This window comes from Gallinula chloropus (assembly GCF_964237585.1).
Source record: "Gallinula chloropus genome assembly, chromosome: 14".
NCBI classification, from domain to species: domain Eukaryota; kingdom Metazoa; phylum Chordata; class Aves; order Gruiformes; family Rallidae; genus Gallinula; species Gallinula chloropus.
The window spans coordinates 1,116,516-1,143,885 of NC_140099.1; the positions used below are offsets into that span (position 1 = coordinate 1,116,516).

Here is a 27,370-nt window from a genome sequence, read left to right on the forward strand (position 1 = left end):
CAAATCAGGCCACACTCAAAGGTTTAAATTAGATATTAGGGAGAAGTTCTTTCCGGAGAGAGTGGTGAGGGGCTGGAAGGGGCTGCCCAGAGAGGGGGTGGGTGCCCCATCCCTGGGGGTGTTCCAGGCCAGGTTGGCTGGGGCCCTGGGCAACCTTGTGTAGCTCCAGGCCTGGAGGTTGGTGTCCCTGCCTGTGGCAGGGGGTTGGAGCTCTGTGATCCTTGGGGTCCATCCCAGCCCAGACCAGTCTGTGATTCTATGATTCTGTGCACACTGGATGTGGTGGTGGGGGAAGGCATTAACATCACCACCAAGAGTGATATGCTGTGAAAGCTGCTTCCCTGTAGAACACAGAAATGATACAGCAGCCCTGGAATTCCCTTCAGCACAGGACGTGCTGTTTTAGTGTATCCCATGGTGCACAAGAGCTCCCATTGCTGAAGCCTAGCCTGACTGGTGGCTCTGCCTCTCAGCATCACCCAGAGCTGACATGGCTCTTTTAGCCTGGTGCTTTGGCTCTTTCAGGATGCACTCCGGGCTCTACTACCAGCTGGGAGACCGTCGGTGAGACCAGGTACATGGTGTTCTTCAATCTGAGCCCTCACACACTGTCTCCTGGCGTGCTTGTTTTCAGTGAAACATTAACAGAAAACCTACAGAACTGCCCTGTAAACCTCATTAAGGGATTTCAAAAGGCAGAGTCCTACATTTGCTTAAAAGAAGTTTTACAGAAAAGATACCAAAATTCTATTTCAAAGGGGAAAAAAAACCCACATGCTGAGGGATTTATGGAACAACCCTGAATACCTCTCTATGCACTCCTGGGTTGCCACATTCCACACCACTATACTCCCATCCACACTTCCAGCTGCCAGATACTGCCCACAAGGAGACCAGGCCACAACGTTCAATGGCTAAGGAAAAAAAAATAATCAAGAATAGAAAGAAATTACTACCAATGAACACATAGCATTTATATTCTGGAGCTTATTCTGGAAGAAAAGAAAGAATAATAGTGATCTTTAGCAGATGACATCCACTCTCCTGTACTAGAGCCGGCTCTAGGCAGATACCTGCAAGAACTGAACTTTAAACAATCTTTAAAGACTCTTTATAGTGGGGTTTTTTTGAGAATATCCATCCTCTGTCATAAAATGCTGCCATGAGGTCAAACAAAACCCAATTCTAGACATGCAGACAGAAGCATAGTACATTCTGCAAACTCAGCACAAAGCACAGCTTTGCTTATTTTGAACTTCATACAGCTTCATAAATTAAAATGCAAGACTCTGTGTTCTGTATCTTAAGAACACTAGGAAAGCGGTCCTCTTCTACACAAAGTTTCTAAGTACATCACAAGGTCAAAATAAAAAGGAAGATGGCACAGTTAGGGCTAAGATGTAGTTAAATTTCAGCTTAATAAACAACTGATATCTCTGCTTTGTACAGAAAGAACACGCTCAACAGATATTCTTCAACTGCAGCTGGTGATTCACAGTAGACCTTAGAGATCCAGTGGGTCTCTCTAAATGAAGGAGAGGAACCACAGCCACATGTGTCTTGATGCTCATCTAGTGTCTCCTGCCTTGTTTTCCAACATAAAGTGACAGGATCAGAAAGAAAAGAGAAAATATGAGCAATTGCTACCAAGAGGGGGGGGGGGGGAAAGAAAAACAGTGTACAATTCCTAGCAGAATAATGGTTTAATTACAGAAGATTTAGTAAGCATCTCGTTTATGGACCTACCTGTGTGATGAACGTATCTGACAGATCAAACTGACTGTCCCAGGTTTCCCTTCTGTACAGTTTAACAACTTTATCCACAGGAACTGCCAGCAACTGTTAAAAGGAAACAGGAACTGGAGAATTTAGAATGAGTTACCTTCCAAACAGGACATTTAAATAGCACAGGTCCTTCATTCAGGAGGATTACAGTTGTGGCTGCTTCAGTATTTAATGGCTCTCTAGCATCCTAGCAATGTTATCAGAGAAAATAAAGGAAGATGAAATAATTTGAATTATGAGGTTCTTTAATGCTTTCCACATGCAACACAGCACAGCATGCTTGGTTTTATTTTAATCTTCATTCCTTTCTGGCAGAAAACTGAAGATAATGACAGCTGCACTGTAAGGTTAGAAGTTCTTATTTATGAAACACAATATAAATAGTTTCCAATGCTCGGAGCACAGGCTTATGTTCTCCTTCTCCCTCCTTCCCCAAACCTCTTTCGATCAGGTTACAATGTCTCAGTAAATCTTCTTTGAATAGCTGATTCTTGCAATCACTCATTTCATCTTTCACAGAACTACATAAACATTACCTGTCAGTTTTTTTAAGATCTGGGGTTTTTAAAGACTTCTAACAATTCACTTCATAAGAGAACCAAGACAACTGCTTACATACCTGTGTGTGTACGTGAAGAATGAGCTTAAAAACTGAAATTATTTGGGTTTAGCATCCATATTGCATAAACAATTTGTACTACAAGTGACATTCTCTCATCCACCTTCCTCCTCTCCAGATGTTGTGGAGATGTTCTAGGTTACATGAAACAGACACCCCTCTATAACTATACTCACTCATTTTCATTAGCAATCCATAATTACTACTACTGCAGCGGCACATACATACTACAGGTTTAGTGTGTTGTGTATCGGCTTCACTCTTCAGGTGAAAAGAAAGGGAACAACTTACTGAGGAAATATTTACAGAGCAAGATTACTGATAGGGCAAAATTCACTCCAAGCAGAGAAAGACTGAACCCCTTTGATGCTCTTGTTGCAAGCAATTTGATTATTTCCCTGGTGTACAATGTTCCTTCCTGTTTGGCACAACACAACTGTTTAACGTTGGTTTGGGCTGACAGCTGAACTGCTGCCAAACACAGTTAGAGCTTGAACAAGTAACCATTTCCAGGTTTTTCTTTCTCCTAAAAACAAAACGTTTTCCTTATTCCCAAGAGTTGGAATTTGGTTTTGCCTGGGTTAAATTCTACTGTTGGGTAGAAAAGGAGGATGGGTTCCCAAAAGGAAAAGGAGGATTAGGATGTGGCTAAAACAACATCACTTACCTTCCCACTGCCAGGTTGCCAGCCAAGCCTGCATATGGATTTAGCATTTATCACATCGTTACATTTCTGCAGCAGCTGCCAGCTTGTTGTGCATGCCTGAGAACAAAGTATTAAAAAAAAAATGAATCTTCTAGCTCTGAAAATCTAGCATACAGTAAAAATTCTTAAAAGAAAGTAGTGTGGAAAAAAGCTAAAAGTAAAAAAAAAAAGATAAACCATTTTTGGAACTGAAATCACCTCTTTCATACAATGGTATGTACTGCCTTAAAACAGAGAAACACACTTTGCCAATACAGACCTGAGACTATTTGAAAGGCAATACAACTACTTGTAACAGAAATAAGATCACAGGACAAGTGGTTTTAATTAAGTGCAGAGCAAATGAGATCACATGTTTTTAGCTTACAGAGAAACCTGACCAAAATTAATTTGTCAAACCCACATCAGCTGCAACAAGGTGGCAGGCATCTGCCTGCATCTCAGTGCAGCAGTGTGAAGAATGAACAGCTACAGTCTCAAACTCCAGCATATATGTGCATCAGACTGCCATGATGCTGGGACACTGTTAGTGTAATTGTCCCCAAAGGCACTTGCTGTCAGCCTGGAACATGACATTTCCCATTAGAAGTATGCTTTTGGTTTAAAAAAGTAGCAATCCACAAATGCACAGGGTTATTTTCGACTGTATTTAGAGGAATAATTCCAGACAATGGCATTCAGCAAAAATAACCCATGAAATGTATGGTTATCATCAGGGGAATCATCTCACTGAGCCTGACGTGAGAAATTGGTTGTCTCTTCCTAATCTGAGGTCAAAGCAATCATGTTCCTAATGAGATTAACCAACTACTTATAAAAGAAGATCACAGAATCATAGATGTAAAGTTGGAAGGGACCTTGAGAGGTCATCTAGTCCATCCTCCCTGCAGTGAGCAGGGACATCTTCACTAGATCAGGTTGCTCAGAGTCAGAATCACGAGGTTGGAAAAGACCTTTAAGATCATCGAATCCAACCGTTCCTGTCCTGTGCTAAACCAGCTCCCTGAGCACCTCATCTCCCCTCTGTTAAACACACCCAGGGGTGGGGACTCAGCCCCCTCCCTGGGCAGCCTGTGCCAGGCCCTGACAACTCTTTCAGGGAAATATTTTCTCCTAACATCTAATCTGAACCTCCCATCAAGCCCCATCAAGCCTGATCTTGAATATCTCCAGGGATGGGGCCTCCACCACCTCTCTGGGCAACCTGTGTCAGTTACCCACCACCCTCAAAGTGAAGAACTTTTTCCTAACATCCAACCTAAATCTACTGTGTAGCATCTCAGAGCCTTATTCCACCTTCACCAGTCAGCCTACAATCCCAAAATTTCTTCTTTATTTCATAGGAATCTTGAAAAAAATAAAACCAGAATACACCTAATGGTGGTTCATTAGAATAAAAATCTTCTCTTAACCCTGAGAGCAACGAGCTGAAATTCTGAAATAAGGAATCTGCTGTCAATTGTTGTCTTTGCACAGCAGCATTGTCCTGTGCAAAGGACAAAATACACTGTGGTGGCCAATGAAGACACAAACAGAAGATACCAGGGATTCCACAAAGAGGAAGAACAACCAACAGCTACCCAGGCAACATTTCATAATCAAGCTTTGGAATGTCTCCCAGAAGGAGATAAAAAGTATTCTGTAACATGTAGTTGGGTTATTTCAGTCCAGCTCTTCTTGCTGTCTGTGAAATCCTGGGTTTCTCACAAAAGATTTAACTCTGAGAGGCAATTTTTTTCTCCTTACCTGATCTGCAATTGTCCATACCCTGACAGAGCCATCGCAGCTCGCCGATGCCTGTGTAAGGGATTTTTACAAACAATAATTAAAGACATGGAGAAATTAATGCTACAAAACTGAAAAAAAATCCCTGTAACCAATGCTACAACACATAAAAAATAGGCAGTTTTAAAAAGAAAGCCTCCCCATTTAAACCATTTTAAGACTTAAAACTTTCCCATACTGTCATCTTGACAATTGTACTTGACTCCAAAGCTATTGCAATTACAAACCCTCCTTGTACTTCAAGCAAGCTGCTTACTCACAAAAGAGGCTCAAAATTAATATTACATTTCTTTAGTGAAACATCTTTTCCTCTCTGAAATCAGATCAGCATTAGATTCCAAAAGAACAGAGCCAGTAATTGAGTAGTGAAGCAAAGATGGAGCTCTCCTGGGAGGGAACAAGTTGTCACACATTCCATCATCACTAAGGTCAGCTGAAATGAAGTAATTTCATGTGCTCAGTGACTGGTTTATTGGTTTAGGGTTTTTTTTTTTTTTTCTCAAGAAAAAGGAGATTCCAAGTAGAAAGTAAACAAGAAAACGTTTTTACCAGGTAAACATCCCTAGGGTCGAAAGACAGGCTTAGAACAGGAGCATCGTGTCCTCGGAATGTTTTCTGCTTGCTGCTATCAGCCACCTCCACAACTTTGACCATGAAGTCACTGTAGATCCCAACACCACACACATGAAAGCATTAACATTGGCATTAACAACGACAGTCTATTCCTCTATGGCAATAAAAACTGAATTGGGCACTACCTTTCAGGGAAGCTATGGCTTCAGAAACTATCAGAAAGTAATTTTTGGTCATATCTAAGTTCATAAAATATGGTTGCTCTTTGAAAAGCATCTTATGTACACACAGACCATATACCTGTTTAATACCATGTTCTATATGAGCTGTTAAAAACCTCTGCTTAGGTATGAGGGAGCTGAGAAGAACTACCTGTTGAATGGGACAGATAGTCATTACTTTAATTATTTGGTCATATGTATTTAAAAATAAAATAAAATAGAGCAAGTAGGGTTCTTGTGACCTTTTTAACAGGGCTTTTAAGACCATCTAACATATTATTAGAAACACTAACATTTTTTACAACTTTATTCCTTCCTCCAAAATTACAGACATTACCCCAGTTTAAGTCAAACTATCAATCCTAACTCCTAAGCCAAAAAGCTCCTGTGACAATCTTTCAGCACCTTTCCCTCTCATACTTCATTGTAACACCCTCAGAGAGATATTTAATTTTAGGACCTAACTGTGTAGGTTACTTTAACTAAATTCAGAACACAACTTCAGCTGTATCTGTGGCTAACCAAACAGTCATAAAAGGAAGTCTGTCAGCTATACAGCAAGACAGCTGAAATGTTAGCTCTCTTCAACACTGCAAGACAACTTTAAAGGAAAAACAAAAATCAAAACAAACCAGGCAACAGGATATTTTTGTTTATCTAAGAAGACACACAACTATTTTTGAAATAACTCATGTGAACTTTCATAGCCAGTTGGATGTCAGATGTATATAAAACTGAAGTTGGCAGACTTCATGTAAAAAGGGGAGCAATCTGGGATAACTAAAAGCAATTCTTCTTAACTGCATTCCCTCATTTCATGGCTGTCGCCTCCTCCTTCCGTGCGTTACAGGAGACCCCACCGAGGGGAGCCCTCACAGTCCTCTGAGCTTTGTTCCCTAACGTCAGAGCCCTGGCCAGGCTGCAGAAATACCAAGGTTTTGTAAGTTTTAGAAACAGAAAAGGGTTTGTCATGTGCCTAATCTCTCTAATCAAAGTCAGATCCTGGGGCAGAGCTGTTCCCTCAGGAAAAAGAACTGGCAAAGGGCCCCAACTCATGATCCCTGTCAGATTTAGATATTAGAGTGGTTACTGCCCCCAGCTGTCCAGCCTTCTAGTTTTGGTGGAGCTGGTGCATCTGCTCCACAGCTGCCAGAGTTCACAGTCCAGCATATTCATCCAAACTGCCTTCTCATTCAATTCACACTTACAGGAGCCAGGAAGCAGAAACAACCTTGTGCCACCTCTACTGCGGAGAACAAATTCCAGTAGAGGAGCAAACACACAGCCTGGGTTACCAACAGCTGCCCTAAGAGTTCAAGAAACCCAGTTAAGAATCGCCTGAGCCTTAAATAAGAGAAAAGGCATCTTGCCTGCTTGCTGTTTTGCCATGTCTGTTAAAGGACTGGCTTACACTGCGTACAAGCAAACACGCTGCCCTAAGAAATTACCCCAACTGCACGTTTAGTTTCCTTCAGCCAAGTCTTGCAACTGTGACTGGTTATCATCTGGCAGGACAGCGATGCTCCTTACGCCAGAGAACGACCCAAAGCTCTCACATAAATTCAAACCCATCTAACTATTGCATGTGCACATACAGCTGCAGCACCGTGAGCCTGAGCAGCCAGGACGTTATCTTTAATGCACAGTAACAAACCCCTTGATGCTGCAATGAGATCCACATGGGCAAACACTTACACTTACACATTGTAAGCCTGAAAGCTGAAAACACTCCAGTCTCCTCAAGAAAAGGAATTATTTCACAACACTGGAATTCCACTTAAAATTATTTAGTGGATCAAGTGTCTCTTGGAGCACTGTTTCAGAGAAACACAGAATGTCTGGGGTTGGAAGGGACCTTGAAAGATCATCCAGTCCAACCCCTCTGCCAGAGCAGGTCACTAAAGAGCATGTCTCCAGAGGAGACTCCACAACCTCTCAGGGCAGCCCGTTCCAGTGCTCTCCACAAGTCCTTTTCATTTCTTTGCAATACTTTAAAACCCTCAGAGCTCTGTGGATTAATGACCTCATTGGTAAAAATCACCATGCAAGGAAGTTGCCAGATTTTAGAGAACAGGAACACTTTTCCTTATCACACACAGATTACCTGGATCCAGCAGCAATTTTGGTCCCATCACTATTAAAGGTGACGTGGTTTGCGTTCATGGTGAAACGAGTTAGGATGCCATCTGGAGCTCCTTCAGGAAACGTGTGCATCTGAACAGTGTTGTTCGACACTGCTGTGACCAGTCTTCCATTCTACAAACAAAATTCATCTTTAAAATTGTTAGCTCCGCCCACAGAGCCAAAAAAAATTGCTCTGGTGTTCCAAATCAGAGATCCAAAGGAGATCTGACAGTAAGAGCATCAGGGGATATACTCTTTAAACTTTTATTTCTTCCCCAAAAAGCACAGACAAGCACAGTAACTTTAAATACCTTACCACTTTAACTGAACTATTGAAAACTGGAAAAATTATGTTCTTAATTTCAATCCTGTAGAAACACACAGCTAGATTTGAGACCAGAACTCCAGTTGCTTAAGCAGACTTAAAATTCATTATGCTAATATGGCAAATTACTGCATTGAGACCTTCCCAGTTTGGATCTTTACCAAAATAAAGAATGCTTCAAGTCACTAATGAATTTCTGTCCTTGTTTGGGGTAGGATAGAGTTAATTTTCTTTCTAGCAGCTGTGTTTGGGAGTTAGGATGAGAGCAGTGCTGATAACACATGATGTTTTAGTTGCTGCCAAGAGGTCAAGGACTTTTCAGTTGTTCATATTGCCCTGCTAGTGAGAAGGCAGGGGGCACCCAGGAAGCTGGACACAGACAGGATAGGTGACACAAAGTGGCCAAAGAGGGTATTCCATGCCAATTACATCACGCTCAGAAGAAGGGAGAGGGGAGTGTGTTTTGCTGGGACTTGCTCCAACGCAGGTCACACGCCTTCCATATGTCTCCACCTGCTCCAGGCCTCCATGTGCCTCCACCTGCTCCAGCGTGGGGCCCCTCCATGGGAACAGCTGGGGTCTCTGCTCCCCATCCCCTTCCACGTGCTGAAGGGGAATTTTCCTCTCCAGTACCTGCAGTGCCTCCTCCCCACCTTCACTGGCCTTGGTGTCTCCACAGCTCCTTACATCTTCTCACTCCCTTCTCTGGGGGCAAAAAGCAGCCACTTGTGGGTTTTTTCCTCTTAAATGCAATCCCCAGAGGCTCTGTGACCATCGCTGATGGGCTCAGCCTCGGTCAGCCACTCCAGCCTTGAGTCAGCTGGTGTTTGCTGTGTGGGGCCTGCAGAGAGCTTCTGGCTGCTTCTTGCAGAAGCTACCCCTGCAGCCCCCCTGCTCCACCAGAACCCAGCCACACAGAACCACAACATTTTCAAAGAGAACTATCCAATCTTCTTCTGGTGGATGGAAAATTCACTCCTTTTACTCTGACAAGAAAGCTCCTGGAACAGGAAGAATCTTGCATCTTAGATTAATATGCTGCAGTATCAGGAGAGGGCACCCTCGGACCGAACTTCTCACTTAAATGCCAGCAGGGAAAGATGAGAAGTTCATGAACTATAGCTTAGTTCTTTTCTGAAAACAGAGGGCAGATGTTTACTAAAAATTACTCCAGATTAAAAGGGCAAAACAAAAGACATTATCCTATACTTACAAAAGTAGTATCTCTTCTTCAAGTGACAATACTTACTATTCTTCAGTTGTATGTATAAGCAAGCTTTTGAAATATAAAAATAAATTAATGTCTCATTTCCATGAAGTGGTTGGGTTTTTTTTTTTGAGTTGGGTTTGTTTTAAGTTGCCTAAAGCTTTTGTACAAATCCTCAAGACACAAAGCAGCAACCAGTACTAAGTAACCTAGCTAACCAAGAGAGGAGATTTATTACCTAGATTACATCAACATCTCAGATCAGTTCCTCATGGCATTTAAATTAATGAAGAAAAATTTTTGGAATAAGATTTCCTGAAGTTAAGCCTCATGACACACTCCTAATCTCACTGTTTAAAATTGTTTTAAAGAAACAAGCCAAACCCTCAAAACTAAAAGAACTTTACAATAAACATAAGAGCACAGGATTTTTCCTACTTGTATAAAAAAATTAAAACCTGGATTTTCCCTCCTCTATTCATCAACTTTTAGCAATTTTTGGCTCTGCCACTGACTTGCTAAGAGAACTCATTCAAGTCACCTCACTTGGTTTGTGGAAGGGTAAGTAATGCAGTGAAAATCAACAGGAAAATACCCTAAAACGAGATCTCGAGCCCCCAACACAAGGAAGATGTGGGGCTGTTGGAGAGGGGTCAGAGGAGCCACGGGGATGCTCAGAGGGCTGGAGCAGCTCCCCTACGGAGAGAGACTGAGGGAGCTGGGCTGGGTCAGCCTGGAGAAGAGAAGGCTGTGGGGGGACCTCACCGCAGCCTCCCCGTCCCTGAAGGGACCCCAGAATCAGGAGGGGAATCAGCTTGTTAAAGGGCAGAGACTGGCAGGACAAGGGGGATGGAGTGAAGCTGGAGGAGGGAAGGGTTAGATGAGATATTAGGGGGAAGTTCTGTACAGAGAGAGTGGTGAGGGGCTGGAACAGGCTGCCCAGAGAGGGGGTGGGTGCCCCGTCCCTGGGGGTGTTCAAGGCCAGGTTGGATGGGGCCCTGGGCAACCTTGTGTAGCTCCAGGCCTGGAGGTTGGTGTCCCTGCCTGTGGCAGGGGGTTGGAGCTCTGTGATCCTTGGGGTCCCTTCCAACCCAGACCAGTCTGTGATCCTATGATTCTATGAAAATAGATTGTATGGGTACTGAGGAACAGATACAGGAGTATATTATAAGGGACGTAAGAAAGAAGTTTCACTTTAGGCAGTAGTTCTGAAGAAGGTTTTGAATTATTATTTTTTCAAATATAATACATATATGTTAATTCTCATTTATTTCCTCTCTAAAATCAGAAATAGTTGAAGCAATATCTTGATTTTTGTTTTCCTTTACGATTGCAAAGGAAATACACAGCATCTGAAGAACTGATGGAGACTTCTGGAATTCTTCAACTACCACAAAGATGACATTTTTTACCTTCTATTACTATTGTAATACAACAATTGCATGTGAATGGAACACTGTAAGAGTTCTCAAGCTAAATACACAAAGATCCATAGGAAAAAGAATCATCCTGTATTATACAACTTCCTATAGGGAACTTATCTGCCTTGTTATTTACAAATAATGACTCCTGCAAGATACAGCAAAAGGAACTGCCTGGCCATTGAAACAAACAGAGCAGGTTATGCTTTAGACCTCAGACACTCAGACTACAGAACTGCCTCTGGTTGGCATCCTCACAAATTCTTACAACTTACACAAGCAAGAACCCTGTTCTCTTCCAGCTTTGGGGATGGTGGGTCAGAGGCATCTTTGGGCCAAACAACAATTTTGAGAGTGAAATGTCAACCAATTATAAAAAAAAATTATAAAATATTACCAAAGGATTACCAGATGCTGATGCTGTAGAAGTAATTTTTGATTAAGATAGATTATCATTTCTTGGACCTTAAAGCAGGAGCATATGAAACAACCTCTTGGCTCTTTTTCCTAATACTTGATGATCACATTTTATGCTGGGAAACTTTTTCCAACTCAAATTGTGAGAAAACACTGAAACAGCCTAGAAAGTTCACTGCATAATTAGCTTAATCTGCTGGGTTTGTTTCTCAGAAGGGAGATCAAAGTCAGAAATTCATATAACTGAATGAGAAGGAAAGGAGGAAAAAATATTCCAGGGGCTTAGTAAAAGGAATTGTTCCTTTACAGTCCTCAGTGAGGTAAAATGAATTGTCAGAAGTATTCCTGGTTTACATAAAATACTTAATTTACTTAAAATATTCAAAAAGTCTATAGAGACAGTTAATCAACTAAATTTCTGTGTACTTCTGAATATTACATTTTCAAGATAGCTTTAATATTTTAACCTGGACATAGAGGTAGAATACATCCCTATGCTCAAAGTTAATACCTGCCACTCGTTTAACTGCATTCAATTTATTTTTTCCATACATTAATCTGAAGACAAAGAACTACATATTTAACATACAGCAGACAAAGACCATAGTTTGAGTTAGAGGGGATCTGGACACCCCCACCAGCCCAGAGTACCCAAAGCCCCATCCAAGCTGTCCCTGGGGCAGCCCCAGCTTCTCTGGGCACCCTGTGCCAGGGCCTCCCCCCTCCCTGGGAAGGATTTCTGCCTCCCAGCCCCTCTCCAGCTGCCCTCCTGCAGCTGAAGGCCATTCCCCCTGTCCTATCCCTCCCTGCCTTTGTCCATCTCAAGAGCTACATATTCACCATCAATCAGACTGAAATGTGCTACACACAGTATTATTCCTGCTTTTTCCTGTATATTATACCAGTATGTTACCCACACAAGCAGCATCCCTGAACTTACAGTCCAGCATCTGTAGAGTAACACAGCAACACCAGCATGACACAATTCAGAGGAGTTCTGTTAACAACTATACCTTTAGGGCACACGAATAGGCCTTTTGTCCCACATTAATGGACTTTGGATCATCATCATCCAGGTTTTCCCAAATCCTAACGTCTCCATCTCTGCCACAAGTTACAATGCAGCTGTGGAAAGACACAGGACCTGTTATCATTCAGGAACAGACAGGACAGCCACCATGACTTTCAATCTCCAAATGAAAGTGTTACTAAAGCGATTTTTTTAACTGAAACATAATTCATACTATGTGATGCAGCAAATATCTACACTTGTTATGTCTAATTTATTAAGCATGGGGGAAAAAAGTCTCATCTGGTATCATAACACAGTACCCTGAGCCTCTGGTAACTACCTATGCCTGGCACTCATCTGAACCAGCCCTTAGATATTACATGTCAACCCAGGACCTAGAGCAAATTTTAATGAGCACTGATTTCTCTAAGAACTGGGCATGTAATTCCTTCTTAAGACTTTGGAAACTTACCTTACAGCTGATTACAAAGTTGAGGGAAAACTAAGAGTGTTAATACAGACTTGTCTGAAGTTTAATGAATTTAATACTGTTCCAGGCCTACAGGACCTATAAAAACTAGTCAATATGGAATTCAAGTTTGCTGGAGTTAACTGTTACAATTTTAATGTGATAAACAAGAACCTGAAGTCACAGAGCAAATATAGAGAAGTTTGTATGGGATTTTTTTAACTAAAGACACCGTGAATCTACAACCAAGCCTCAGGTCCTTTCTTGTTTTCTAAAGTTGTCTACACTATGTTGACCTTGAATACATTGACGCCAGTGAGTCCAGCAGTAGTGCACCAGTGGTGTCTGGCAGAGGTATCTGCACCCTCTTTTAAACATTTGCATTGTAATGGCAAACAAGGCTTGTTTTGGTTTCAAAGGATTGTTATTAGGCAAAGTCTAATGAGCTAAATAAAGGAATAAGAGAAGATGGACTTAAACTACACTCAGTATGTATGATTTAACCCCTGAGATTATTTTGAGTGGGCTTGGCTGCTGGTTTACCATTTCTTTTCATTCAATGAAAAGGTAACAGCAAATACTTTATATTTATACAGACAAGAAATAGCACAAGAATAGCAAGATAGCAAGCCCAATATTGGATTTCTGCAGCTGTATTTTTAATGTCTTAGTGCATCTATGAACGTACTCAGTCCCACACTAAATTGATTTCTGCTAGATTCCACAAAGTCACTCTTATAAAAAGCATGTATGTAGGTTTATATATATATATATGTATATGTTTAGATTTAAGTTATAAATCACCCACTTTAAAACTCAAGGCATCAAAATATGTTCTATAGCCAGTTCTCAACACTGGCAAACCCCAAAGGATTTCCCAGACCAAGCCAGGCCATAAACCCATCGCCCTACCCCCACCCCAGCAGCTGCTGGTACAGAAACTCCAGGGAAAGCAAGAGACGGGAGCAAGACCATCCCTCCCCTGGGTTCCACTTCTCCCTGGGCTCTAGGAATAAAGCAATTAATTACCTCCCCGTGTCATCGAAGCAGACGTCAGTGTGGCCCTCGGTGTGGCCATACCGCATCGGCTTTTGCACTGATGGCATCTTCACCTTCACCTGTTTATTTACAGGGGACAAAAGCAGGGAGAAATAAAATCAATTTAGAAGGAAAATCCACTGGAAACAAGAGTCTCAGGCAACAGGGCAAGGTCGGAGATGCTGAGATACCCACCCACCCACCCACGGGTCCACCAGCCTGGCCTGAGGGGCCCGAGGCCGGGCAGATGTCAGACGCGGCGCCTACACCCCCTCGCGTGGGACGGGGCTGGGCGTGGGAGGGACCCAAGAGAGAAGAGGGTGGGGGGAAACGGGTTACCGGCTGCCGGAGGGCGCCTCAGTGCCCGAGGCAGACCGGGCCGGGGCAGACCGGGCCGGGCCAAGGCCCCCGCTGGTCCCTAAGAAAGCCGTCCCCCCTGCCCCCGCTCCCCGTCCCAGGCCGCGACCCCGCTCCGGGCCGGGAAAGGGGCCCCCCCCGCCCGGCGATGCGAGGGGGAAGCCCGGGCCCACACCGGCTCACCGCACGGGCCCCGCCGTCCGCTTCGAACCTTCCCGCGCTCAGCGCCTCCGCAGCTGGCCCCGCCGCCCAGCCCGCCCCGAGGGCCGGGCCTGCTCCGTCAGGGCCCGGGGCGGGGCTGCGCGCAGGCGGGGCTGGGGCCGGCCCCGGCCGGCCGGGAGATCGAGGATGGCGGCGCCAGGCGCGGCGGGGGCCGCTTCACAGCGTCTCCGCTTGGGCGGGTGAGGGGAGCCGGGCCCCGCGCCGCCCTGCACCGGCTGCCGTCGCATCGCGCTTGCCGCCGCCCGCGGGAGCCCGCACACCGGCGGCCGCGGAGGTACCGGTGGCCTTCCTCCGAGTCCTCCTCTTCCTCCTGCCGTCACCCCCTGCGCCTCGCCCGTGGCGGGTCAGGCCGCCCAGCCCGGCTTGAAGGAGCGAGTCGGGCGGCGAGCGGCTTCCCCGGGGAGGGCAGCGCGCTCGGCCCGCTGCCTCGGGCCGGGAGGTGAGTTGGGGCCGGGAGGTGCCGGGCCGGCGGGCGATGCCTGAGGCGGGCGCTGTCAGCTGCCGGGCTCCGCGCCCCTGTCACCGGGGTGGTCTCGGTCCTCGGTGCGCGTTCGCTTTTCCCGTGGAAAAATACCGCGTGTGGGCGCATTGTACCCTCCGGTACAAAGTGCCTGCGGGTTTAGTGCGTGCACTTAGGCGTCTGTACCTAATGGCAGACCCTCGAGCAGCTCGGGAATGGCGAGGCAAGCCCCAGACGAGCGGCAGTGCCTTAGCTTAGCCCAAATCCCCGCCTCAGCCAAGCGCTGCGGAGAGGCAGGGCAGTGCTGGCACCCCAGCGAAGGTGCAGGATCAAACCCCCTCGGAGGTCGTCACGGTGGTCATGGGGTTACTCGGTGATTCCAGCCCCCCAAGCCGGTGCTGTGCGGGGTTCGGTTGACAGCGGTTGTAGCGGGGCAGGTAGCGATTGCACTGCAGAAAGCATTGAGCTGCCATGTGCTGGAACGTAGTGGTTTGGGTCTTGAAGGGCAACAAATGTTAGTGTTCGGTGTATATGGAATAAGGGGGGAGCAGGGGGGAAACCCCAGCCCCAGCCCTCTGTTCTTCCTTTATGTAGCTTTAATGATCTGGCCCAGTTTATTCCTGCTTCTAAGAAAAAATTGCTTCCAGGCAAAAAAAAAACCCTCTTTTTTATCTTCAGTTTTGCTCAGGAGCGGAGTTACCGGTGACTGGGGTGAGCAGAGTGATTTATTTCTATTGGAAATGTGGCCGGGCTCTCTGTAGCAGTCACACTGTTGGTACTTTCATGAATGAGTAAGTGGCAGGATTACAGAGTAGGCATGCTTTAAAAAAAAATAAATCATTATTAGACCTCGTGGAAGCTGTGCAGAGACATGCTTTCCATGGGTGTCTGCTGACATATTTCAGTAAATCATGATTCCTGGGGAGGATAACGTGTTCTGGAGAAATGGTTTGAGCTGAACCGCTCATCAGCTGAGTGGGAAGACGGAGCTATTCTTACAGCAGCCTGACTGCAAGCCGGGGAGGGAGACTAATGCCTGACGACTGGATTGATTTCTCTGGATTATTTTAATTTGTGGAAACTCTCTTATAAAATATTTTTCGGTATGAAAGCTGGTTTAAGCTCAGTTCTGTGTAACAAAATGAGCTGTCTGGAGGTGCTGCCTGGTAGATGACTTTGAATGGGCATCGGGAGACTGGGGAGAGGTTTCTCGGAGGGGGGGATCCCATGGTCACTCGGCCAAGGGACTGTAGGCCCAGTGGCTTTGTCACATCGGAAGTGGCACGGCATCAAATTGAAGGTGATCCTGTAATAAATCCAGCCAGGAACTCAACCTGCTGCTGAGTTGATTAATAGGTGGAAGTGGCTGGGAGCGGAGCGGCGGGACGGGAGCCGGGGAGGCACGGGAAGCACGCTGCTCTCCTCTTCGGTTCCTGGGTGGAGCACGAAGTGTTGGTCATGGACCATAAAGCTTCTGATGATTTAGTGCTGCTGTGGTTTGCCAGGCTCTGCGTGCCTCTCTCCTTCAGCGCTAGAGCAGAGTTATGCTAAAGCAGTAGATACAAGCAGCCCTCACCTCTGGCACCTATGTCCAGGTCACTTCTACCTTCTGGGTGAGAATAAAATAGCCCCAGTGTTTGGGTTAGGGGGGCATGGCCATGCACCCCCCTCCTCCTAGAGTTCCAAAACAAATCAAGGGTATTTCCAAGTAAGAAGTGCTGTAAGTTACCGTTGGTATCTTTAGAGAGTGATTTTCTTTTGTGTATGTCTGATTATTGCTTTAATTTGATGGCGAGGCCTCTGGAGTCAAGCTTAGGTGTTTTTGGATGATACCATAAATCAAGTTAAACGTAGTGAAAACTGAGGAAAAAATACGTTAAGGCAGAGAAATTGAGACTTGATGTTATCCTTAATAGTTTGGGCTTTTTTCCAAAATAAGTCAATAACGGCTCAACTTCACTGGAAGGTCAGGTTTTAAAATGCAGTCTTGTGGCCAAAATCTAATTGGGTGAAATTCATGAAAAGAGCATGAGATGGGTGAGAATGTTTTTAAACAACTTTTATGTAAGTTGAAAGAAGAAAGGGAAAAAAATCTCCAATTCATTACAGCTTGCTCTTCTCTCTCAGGATTTGATCAGCTCTAGAAGAATACCAGCTTACAGAATCGATTTATTTTGCTTTGTGTGAGTTTCCTTTTCTTATTTAATTAGAGGTGACACTTTGATTTTGTGGACAGAAAACTTTTTGAAGTACTTCCCTAGAAGGGTCGTGCAGTGTGGGAGCACTGAAGAGATGGTAGGAGCTCCATCCTCAGAGGTTTTCAGGACAGGGCCGTAGCTCTCCTGAGAATGGTCCTGTAGTGAGCAGGAGGGTTGGCTAGAGACCCCCCTGCCACCCACTTCACCTGGTGCTTTGTTGATCTTACAGTGTTACACTGAAAGGGAAGCAGCTTCATGAAGAGGACCTGGAAGTACTAGGCTAGAGGCAAGGATCCAGTGGCTCAGGACATAAATGTCTAGTGAAAGCAACTCAGTATTTATTGAATAAATAAAAAAGGTCTCTACGCTTCGGGGTTTAATTCTCCTGTTGGGGTTACTGAGTATGTGCTGCTGATTTAATCAGGCACACAGCGATGCTGCAACTGCCTTATCACAGTTGTTGCTTGCAGCCTGCCTCTGGCTAGGAGGTAATACTGTTACTGCCTCCACATAGCTCCTAGGTATGGCTTTTAGCTTGGGCTGGAAGTTTCAGCGTTGAGGCATCAGTGCTTGAAAGAAAAAGCATCTCGTGCTGCCCTGCACCCCCTGTGCTTGTGAAGGAGGGAGCTGGGCACACTGTAAAAACAACAACAGAACCCACCCAGCTCTCAGCTTGTCCTCAGGGACTGTGACAGCGTTGGGTAACCTTGAACTGCAGGCTGGGTGCTGTGGCCCGAAGTGAACTCTGCCTTTCCCTGCATGTTGCTTTGCCCTGGCTGTTTGCTTAGGCAGAAGAGTTTTGGGTATAAGGGTTTTGTCAGATGTGATGCCTAAGGTATCCCCTCTTGGAAGGCATCTTTTGTAGGCAGGAGACTAATTCTGTCTACGGAGGCTCTCAGAACTGATACCTGAAAGCTGCACAGAGCTGGGCTCCTCCATTTAACCTTGCCCTGTGGGGAAAACTACACTCCCTGCTCTCTTTTATCCTCGGCCTCCTCTCCTGCTCTTTCAGTTGTGCTCCAGCCGTTAATGGATGTACAGTACACAGCGTTTCCCTCAGACCTTTGCAGAGAAAGGAGGAGCTGGTTTAGGTGGATGGCTTTGAGTGGTAACACAGCACTGAACTCTTCACTGCTCCTTATGCCTTTTTCTTTCCCACACCCAAATTATTTTTTGCTCCCCATTTAATTGTTGGGGCTGTGAATCAGGGATTGGGCAGGGTGTGAAGGCGTGATCCCTCATTTTAAAGCAGAAGGGGGATTTGGGCACCTTGTGGCTGCTGCGTGTTTCAGAAGGCACCTTGCCTCAACACACCGACGTTTGTAATTAATTTGGAAAGCTAGGTTTGGTCTCTTCCTTTGCAAGGTCAAGCTCAAACCTGGCTTTAGCAGGATGACATCCCTTTTCCTTCATTTATTCCCTGCTCTTTTCATGGGCTGAGTGTTTTCTGATTAGCAATTACTGCTCTGACGTGGCAGAACTGGCAGGTCGGTGCCAGCAGCCTTCAGACCCCGGGGAAGCAGCTCTCTGGGCTGGCTAATGGTCCGTGTCTTACAGCATCACGTGCTGTTTCTCCAGTTGAAGTTTCAGAGCTCGGGGGCCACTAATGAATCGTGATAGAACACTGGTACAAAGCAGAAGGGGCTTTTACAGTTAAAAACAGTAACAACAACCTAGAAATGACATAACCCCCTGAAATGATTTCAAGGGCAAGGCTGAAGGTAGGAGATAAAGGGCCTTTCCAGCCCTTCGGCGCTGTGTATGTTTTGCAGTTTTTAATTAAAAGCCTGTATTCTGCGTGTTCTTACTCCTTATATGGGCTGGATATGCAGAATGAGGTAATTGGAAGGTTTCAAAAGCAATTACAAACTGTCATATCCTAATTTTAAGTATTCAACTTTGTAACCTCAGTGATACCTCTCGGTCCAGTTAAAAATCCCATATACAGAGACTCAACGTATTTTACCACAAGATGAATCATGGACTCTCAGACTGGTTTGGGGTGGAAGGGACCTCAAAGCCCCCCCAGTGCCACCCCTGCCAAGGGTGGGACACCCCCCACCAGCCCAGGGTGCCCCAAGCCCCATCCAACCCGGCCTTGAACCCTGCCAGGGATACAGGGGCAGCCCCAGCTTCTCTGGGCACCCTGTGCCAGGGCCTCCCCCCTCCCCAGGAAGAATTTCTGCCTCCCAGCCCCTCCTGCAGCTGAAGGCCATTCCCCTGGGCCTGGCCCTCCCTGCCCTTGGCACCAGCCCCTCTAGAATAAACTTTTGTCTTCTGCAGTTAGGTCAGATTATCACCAGGGTAAATGAGATTGCTTTTTTTTTTTCTTCCTCTTTTTTAATGGTGGAGAAAATTCAGTGTTCAGCTTTGTTTCAGGATCAAAGATGTTAGGAAAGCAATCAATGAGTCTTGGTCTAAACAAAAGCATCGTATACAAATGTTGCCTTTCTGCTATTTGTGTGGCATCATGCAGTGTTTTCACTGAAAAAAAGGTTTGCAAAATCTTGACAGGAGAAAAATAAACATTTTTTTTTTCACAGAATCACAAGGTTGGAAAAGACCTTTGAGATCATTCACTCCAACCATTCCTGTCCTGTGCTAAACCAGATCCCTGAGCACCTCATCTCCCCTCTGTTAAACACACCCGGGGTGGGGACTCAAGACCCTCCCAGGACAACTTGTTCCAGTGCCCAACAACCTTTTTGGTGAGGAACTTTCTCCTAATGTCTGAGCTGACCCTGTCCTGGGGCAGCTTGAGCCCATTGCCCCTTGTCCCATCTCCTGTCCCCTGGCTGCAGAGACCATCGCCCACCTCTCTGCATCCTCCTGGCAGGGCAGGGGAGGTGGGGAGAAGGTCTCCCCTCAGCCTCCTCTTCTCCAGGCTGAACACCCCCAGCTCCCTCAGCTGCTTCTCAGAGGATTTGCCCTCCAGCCCCTTCCCCAGCCTGGCTGCCCTTCTCTGGACTCGCTCCAGGACCTCAATGTCCTTCTGATGGTGAGGAGCCCAGAACTGGACCCAGCACTCGAGGTGTAGCCTCACCAATGCCCAGTACAGGGGCACAATCCCCTCCCCAGACCTACTGGCCACACTGTGTCTGATACAAGCCAGGGTGTTGTTGGTCTTCTTGGCCACCTGGGCACACTGCTGGCTCATGTTCAGGTTAGTGATAAAAATGTTGAACAGGACCAAGCCCTTGGGGACACACTTGTGACTGGCCTCCAGCAGGATTTAGCTCCATTTACAACTCTCTGGACCCGGCCATCAAGCCAGTTTTTTGCCCAGCAATTCTCAGTCTCTGATTGGTATTTGGTGGGATATGGGCCCCACTCTCCGATTCTCCTTAGTGCCACTGGGGCACTGTTCATGTAGGTTGCTCTAATGCCATTTCTCTCCCCACATATTTGCAGTGTTTTACCTATCTCACCCTTGTTCCACGTTTCTGTGTCTCCCTTTCCCCCTGGTTTCCTTTCCCCCACATCTCCCAGGTTTGTGGGTTGTCAATCAGGAATGCAATGTCCAAAATTCTGGGGTGAAAGTTCCATCTGGGATGCATTTGGCCCACAGATCCCCTGGAAGCCTTTTGGCACGCCAGCCTTATTCTTTTACTGAAAGCAGAAGCTAGAGCTCAGCCTGCACAGCCCCGGGGGACAGCAGAGAGGTTGTGTCATGCTGGCTAATCCTGATGATGAGAATGGATTGAATGGGGAGAGGAAGTGGATGCCCTTTTCTTTTCCTGCTTAATATTTACCATGGCAATTAGTTGGGGTTTTTTTTTTATACAAAAACCCAACAAAACAGCAGGACAAAAAAAAAAAACCCAGCCAAAAATACAAACCCCAGGAGCTGAACATCATCGTGGTGCAAAAGCATCGTGGTACATGATGGGGAATATTTCTGTGCTCTGCCATGCTTCAGGAGAGTATGGGATGCATAAGGTCCTGCTGCCAGTGCACCTTGGAAAAATTCCTCTCTGCTTTCAGCTTGAGGAATTGAAGGAAGATTTTTTTTTTTTTTTCAGTTTTCTTTTTCAAAGCCCAACATTCAGAAGGAAACCTCTTATCTGTTGGAGAATTCAATACACTTTTGGAAACAATAGAGAATGAAATCAGACACCGTAGGTCTCAGAGCAGCGCTGATTTTAATAATGTAAACTTTCTTCTCTAATGAGTAATAAGCAGTTCCATCTTTCATGGCCTTTTAAAATTGCTTTTAGTAAGGGACTGGATTTGTTTTAATCCTTTTCAGTATGTAAAGCCCCAGATATTTCAATCCCTTAGGGGCTCAGTATTTCCTAGCTTCATTTGAAAAGGCAGAGGAAAACAGCTTTCAGAAACCGACAGAATCTGCCACTGATATCATTTAATTTTTAATTTTTTTTTTTAAATCCAGAAAGTGACCTAAAAGTGTCAGTTAAGAAAAAGATCTCTGGCATCCCACCCTGTGGATTAGTAGCAAACAGGCATATCATCTAGGTACAGTAGCTCTTTGTACTCTGACCTAGTTGCTTCTGTTCTGGCTTGTTCCTTCATGAAAGGTTATTTGGAAGAGATGGGGAATTTGCTCAGTAAACAGCATCACCTGCCACGTGAAGGGCTTCCCCTTAACATGGACCTGAGCACGACAGGACTGCCAGCACCTCAAGCTCCCTGCTCTGATGCCTAGTCAGAGTGGATACCCTAAAAGCACCCAAGGTGGTTTGTTCTGGTGGATGCTTTTCCCAAGGAAAGGTTAAGAGAGCCTTGTCCAGCATCAGGCTGGTATTTGTGGGGTGCACCAGCTGATTTAGCTGGAATTCAGCTTATTTTTACATGGCTAGCAATTAATTGTCACCCTTGTCCTGCTCTGGTCTGGTGGGGTGTGTGCACACACAACTATTAACAGAGCTGTTTTCTTTCTCCTTAGATATTTCCAGGAGGTGCCTCAAGGAAGCTTCCTTATGTAGAAAATCCCTTTCTGGCAGCTCGGGAAGCAACGCTACTGACATGGCAGAAAATAAGGACACCAACATTAAAAACTCCGATGTGAGACCCAAAAGCAGCCGGAGCAGAAGCGCAGACAGAAAGGATGGGTACGTCTGGAGCGGGAAGAAACTCTCCTGGTCTAAAAAGAGTGAGCACTGTTCTGAGGCTGAAACAGCAAGCGCTGCTGGAAAACCAGGGACTAATTTAAGGAGCCAGGAGAGGAAGTACAGCTGCTCCTCCATCGAGCTGGATCTAGACCGCTCGTGCGGTCACAGGTTTTTAGGCCGGTCTCTCAAGCAGAAGCTGCAAGATGCTGTGGGTCAGTGCTTCCCCATAAAGCACTGCAGCAGTCGGCACGCCTCGGGGCTGCCGTCGAAGAGGAAAATTCATATCAGCGAGTTAATGCTTGATAAGTGCCCTTTCCCCCCGCGCTCGGAGCTGGCTTTTCGGTGGCACTTGATCAAAAGACATACGGCCCCTGTAAGTCCAAAAGCAGAAGACTGGATAATTGCTGATTTATCCCAGCATGAGGAAAGGGAGGATCAGCTGCGAGACGATGAGATTGCCAACGGGGGAGCGGACTCTCCCTCCCAGTCCTGCGACTTCAGCGACAGCGGTTCCTCGAGGGCCGAGTCGGTGACAGGTAAGGTGGTAAGGAGCAGTAAAGATGAGAGCGATATGGACTCTGATGATGAAGTTATAACACTGTGCACAAGTTCTAGAAAAAGAAACAAGCCCAGATGGGAAACGGACGATGAGCTGCTACGGATGGAAACACCCCCAAAATACCACACGCAGATTGATTACGTCCACTGTCTAGTCCCGGACCTCCTCCAGATCAATAACAATCCCTGCTACTGGGGAGTCATGGATAAATACGCGGCTGAGGCGCTGCTGGAAGGGAAGCCAGAGGGAACGTTTTTGTTACGAGATTCTGCCCAAGAAGACTATTTGTTTTCCGTGAGCTTCAGGCGCTACAGTCGCTCCCTCCACGCGCGGATAGAGCAGTGGAATCACAACTTCAGCTTTGACGCCCACGACCCCTGCGTCTTCCATTCTCCTGACATCACAGGACTCCTGGAGCACTACAAAGATCCAAGTTCCTGTATGTTCTTTGAGCCGCTTTTATCCACTCCACTAAACAGGACCTTCCCCTTTTCTCTTCAACACATATGTAGAACGGTTATTTGCAACTGTACGACCTATGACGGTATTGATGCCCTTCCCATTCCTCCCTCGGTGAAGCTGTATCTGAAGGAATATCATTATAAATCAAAAGTTAGAGTGCTCAGGATTGATGTGCCAGAGCAGCAAAGTTAGGCAATATTTTTATGAAAGAATGAAACCGTGTTTATTGAATAGGATGTTTGGTCTTTCTTCCTTCTAGCGTTGTTTTTAATAGCAGTCTGATTTATTATTTTATTTCCACAGATTATTTACCACCCAAACTAGCCTCTGTCTAAGGCTTTTTTATCCAGATGTACTTTGAGTCTTCCCAGCTCTCTTTTTTAGAACTTAGGGGCTTTTGGTACTGTTCCCAAACTAGAGTTTTATGGAATTTCAGGTAGGCTTTCTGGTATTTCTATAGATGGATAGTCTTTAGATCTAAACCCCCTAAAAATCGGTTTCAAACTTGATCTGTCTTTTATATTGTAATTTACATATGTTTGAAATCACATGTTTAGTGTTAACTAAACACATGTTAACACCTGTTTAGTGTTAACTAAAGATCCAGTCGTCTGTATTTCCTGCATTTCTTTTAAAATGAGTGCTCTAGGCTCTGTGTGTGTGTGTACGTCCCTCCACATCTAGGAAATTCATGGGTCTATTTCTAACATCACTAGTCCTAGCAAAATGAAGTTTGAAAGAGGATATGAGCCTTCTATAAATACATCAGGGGACTAAACACCAGGGAGAGGGGAAAAAAACAATTCAAGTTAAGGACAACACTGTGTACAGGAATAAACTGCTCACGGAAAAGGTTGGGGTTGGAAAAAAGCAAGACTTATAACTGTCAGAGCTGCAGGGTTCTGGAACAGCTTTTTGCTTTGTGTGATAGCAGTAGAAAGCAAACTGCTCTTCAGCTGGGATTTGATCAGTGTGGAGAAGGGATAATGATACAGCTACTTGTGATAGAGGGGACTTGGACTTGGTAACTCCATTTCTCTGTTACTGTTTCATTATATGAAATATCTGGGTTTCACTGTGGGAGCTGCTGCTTCCCAACTGCTGAGGTGGAGCAGGGGGCTGGGAAGGAAGATGTTTCCTTAAAAATCTGCATATTAAACTGGGTGGTCTTGCATGGCTGATCTTGAGGTGATAACAAATAACTTATTTTGTTGGTAGGAGGGTTGGGGTTTTTTTAGTAAGTCTAGTTTAATAAATTTAAAATAAAAAAGCCTGCAGATTTTTCTTGCAATGCGAAGCATTTGGTGAGATGGCCTCCTGCCAAATTCCATGTACGGGAAAGCCATGCCTGGATAATGCTCCTAAAAGCATTACTTACATTACATGGATAGGCAGGTCTGCTGCTGAATTATTGGTGAAATCCCAGCGAGACTCAGTGGGTCTGGGCTGAGGCAGGAAGCCCTATTGCTCTCCAGGCTGGCCTCAGGACGCAGCTCCAGGAGGTGCTGGAGTGATGGGCAGTTCTGTTGTCTTCACCTGTATGTGCTTTATTCCCTCTCACCAAACTGTGCCCATACCAAAAGTATGTGAGATGGTGCAGTTGTAACCACAGCCACCAGAGTTTCCTCTCAATTTGATCACAGGGAGTGTTTGTATCCTCTCAAAATGTTGTTGAAACTGACCTCCAAGCCTGAAGAAGGATGGATGTGTTTAATTTCACTCATGCAAAAGATCTGCTCAGAAACCAGCAATGACCCCTGCGTGTGCCCAAGGTTGGGTACACCTGCAGGCTGGGAGCAGCAGAGCACCGTGCCAGAGTCTCACTCCCAGATCGTAGACTAAGCAATATTTCTATTTGAGTCTTTTCCTTTCACTTCATACAGCATCCTATGGATTTGTAGGCATCAAATCCATCCAGTGAGCTGGGTACTCAGGACTTACCAAGGAGGCTTTACTCCACCCAGGACCTGCTACCCAGCCCTCGCTCCCCCCCCAACAGAGAATACCCTTTCCACTAAACTGCTGTCACTGTGATGATGTAAACAGAGTTCCAGGGACATCTGCTTAGAGACCAGCCCGTTTGTTTGCACTGGGTTTTAAATAGGTTTAGAACCAGAGTCTCCAGGGAGAAAATGCTAACACATCAATCTATCGCATCGCACACGGGTGAATACGCTACGGGACAAACTCTCAGCTGCTGTAAATCAGCACAGCTTTATTGATACATGTGCAACAGCTCTGACCAGCTGAGATTCTCCATATGCAAAACTTAATTGTATGACTGATGCCAGAAAAACTGCCCTTAATTTTCTGCCACCTTTTCCTCGTGCTGCTTCCATTCAACTAACGTGGCCTTTTGCATAAACTGTTTTATCAAGGACAGCTTCATGCTGGTAAATCTGGTTTTCCCCTCTGTCTCTCACTGCCATCTTCCAAACACAAAGAGAGCGAGCAGCAGGGACGGCTGTTGCACTGCTCTTCTACACTGTGCCCATCACCATCACAGTGTCACCATCGCAGTGTCACCACCTGTGACTTGTGTGGCTGCCGTAGAGTCAGGGTCAAAGTCTGACTTCATGGAGTGACATCAGAGATACTTGCAGCCTTCTTGGTGAATGTTCTTTCAGAAACTCAAAAAGCACCTCATTTTAGATAGAGGTGACCATTATTATTGTTATTATCACATATTTCAACCAAAAGTTGTCCTTTGGAAGTCAGCAAAGGCCACCTGTCTTTTAGAATCAGCAAAGCTTTTGTCCCCTCAAACCGAAAGGCTGTGAAAGAACCTTTTTTGGGGTGTAGTTCCATGACATACTGCATTCTCAGTGTTGTTCTGTAGGCAGCCTACATTGCTTTGACCTTAGCTGATGCCTTGCATACCCCAGAACAGTCCAATTTTAGGAGAACTATATAATCCAGCACTTGGGGGAAGAAGGTGCGGCACATAAAAATAGCTCCTTTGGACTGTGGGCCAGTTAATGGCATTTATTTAGAGAAATCCTAGGTGGAAAACATTGAAGAATGGGGGTTTTGTGGAAGTTCACCCTGTTTTTTTCCTGGCTTATTTGTCCAGATCGTACTTATGTGACATTGGTACCTCATGCCATCGAGTCATGTGGTCTGTTGAAAGATCCATTTCATGAAGCATACATCTTTTTAATCCCACATGAGGACTCAAAAGGTCTATTTTGCTTAAATCCATGTACCTTGTTTGTTTTTTTTTTTTAATAAGCTTTGTAGAAATTAACTGGTTTTACAGTATGCCAAGAATTGTCATCCTAAAGCTTTCCTCCTCCTGCTGGCATTTATAGTCTCACCCATGCTGCTAACTCTTTGTAACACCCCACGTCTGAAGTAGGACCCAAAGATAACCAAGTCCTGAAGATCAGTGTTGAATCCCTCTGAAAATTTAACCTAGGAAACACAGCAAGAACTTCCATTTTCTCAGCCCAAACTCTTGCAAGACAAAGATCCCAAGTTCTTCGGGATGAAGATTAAATGTTGAACAAGGACAGGTATGGGGATGTGAGGAAAAGCACGTGTTGAAGGCTACACAGCAAGTCAGAGCCCAAGCAAGGACAGAATCCAGAGGTTGACCCCGTTTTGGGGCACAGACCTCTTGTTTTGGGGCACCCAGCCAGCTTTGCATGGGGAATGGTGGCGGCATGATGCGGGTTGTATTGTTTTGAAGATGGTTCCATAGGAGGACAGCAGAAACTCCGCACATATAAAGAGTGAACAGCTTCTGGTAAGAAACAAAGCTCCAATTTTGATAAATTATTTTGCTAAAAGGGGGGGAGAAGAGGCCAGCCTCTCGATGCGCGCGGGGCAAACAACATATACAAGCTATTTTTACAGGATGGTTGAAAAAAGAAACTAATTAAACACTCTTTCCATTAATTATGTTCTCTGGAGTTTGCTTTTGCCTGAAGTGACTTTTTGCAGCTCTGTAGCAGTGTCAGTTGTTGGCCCGGTGCCGTCAGTACAGAACAACCCCATCAGCATCACTGATGGATTTGGGGCAGTTTGTCTGTCTGGTAACTGGGAGTATATGAATCTTCTCGATTTTCCTACTCCCAGCCCTTGCCTTGAGGCAATCCAGAGCACGTTTGGAGCGGGGTACATGTATCTGTAGTAGCATACCCAAATTAAAATTAAAAAAAACCCAACTGACAATCATCATTTAAATGCTTTCCTTTTAAAGATGCCATTGTGTTTCCAATCTAAAGAAGAAATCCCTGTATGATGTGGTCATACGTGGCCTTCCTGTAAAATTGACATGCTCTTAAATAATTAAAAAGGGGGATACTTTAATTTTGAAAAAAGGATGCAGGAGGA

General features: G+C 45.3%; 2 protein-coding genes across 2 annotated transcripts in view; one reads left to right on the plus strand and one right to left on the minus strand.

Annotated features, from left to right (window-relative positions):
- Positions 1-13,770, minus strand: part of WDHD1 (WD repeat and HMG-box DNA binding protein 1) — a gene marked incomplete at both ends in the record, with an annotated part of 29,882 nt that extends 16,112 nt beyond the window's left edge. Inside the window, 8 exons of the mRNA XM_084270642.1 lie at positions 808-914; positions 1,747-1,839; positions 3,072-3,167; positions 4,857-4,907; positions 5,445-5,556; positions 7,794-7,945; positions 12,197-12,308; positions 13,694-13,770. Coding sequence (XP_084126768.1) covers positions 808-914; positions 1,747-1,839; positions 3,072-3,167; positions 4,857-4,907; positions 5,445-5,556; positions 7,794-7,945; positions 12,197-12,308; positions 13,694-13,770 — 800 coding nt within the window. The remainder of the gene's footprint in view (positions 1-807; positions 915-1,746; positions 1,840-3,071; positions 3,168-4,856; positions 4,908-5,444; positions 5,557-7,793; positions 7,946-12,196; positions 12,309-13,693) is intronic.
- Positions 13,771-21,925: 8,155 nt separating this feature from the next.
- Positions 21,926-23,224, plus strand: SOCS4 (suppressor of cytokine signaling 4; the record flags this gene model as incomplete). Its single annotated transcript, XM_084270628.1, has 1 exon — positions 21,926-23,224. The coding sequence occupies one exon, from the start codon at positions 21,926-21,928 to the stop codon at positions 23,222-23,224; it is 1,299 nt and encodes a 432-aa protein (XP_084126754.1).
- Positions 23,225-27,370: the final 4,146 nt, after the last annotated feature.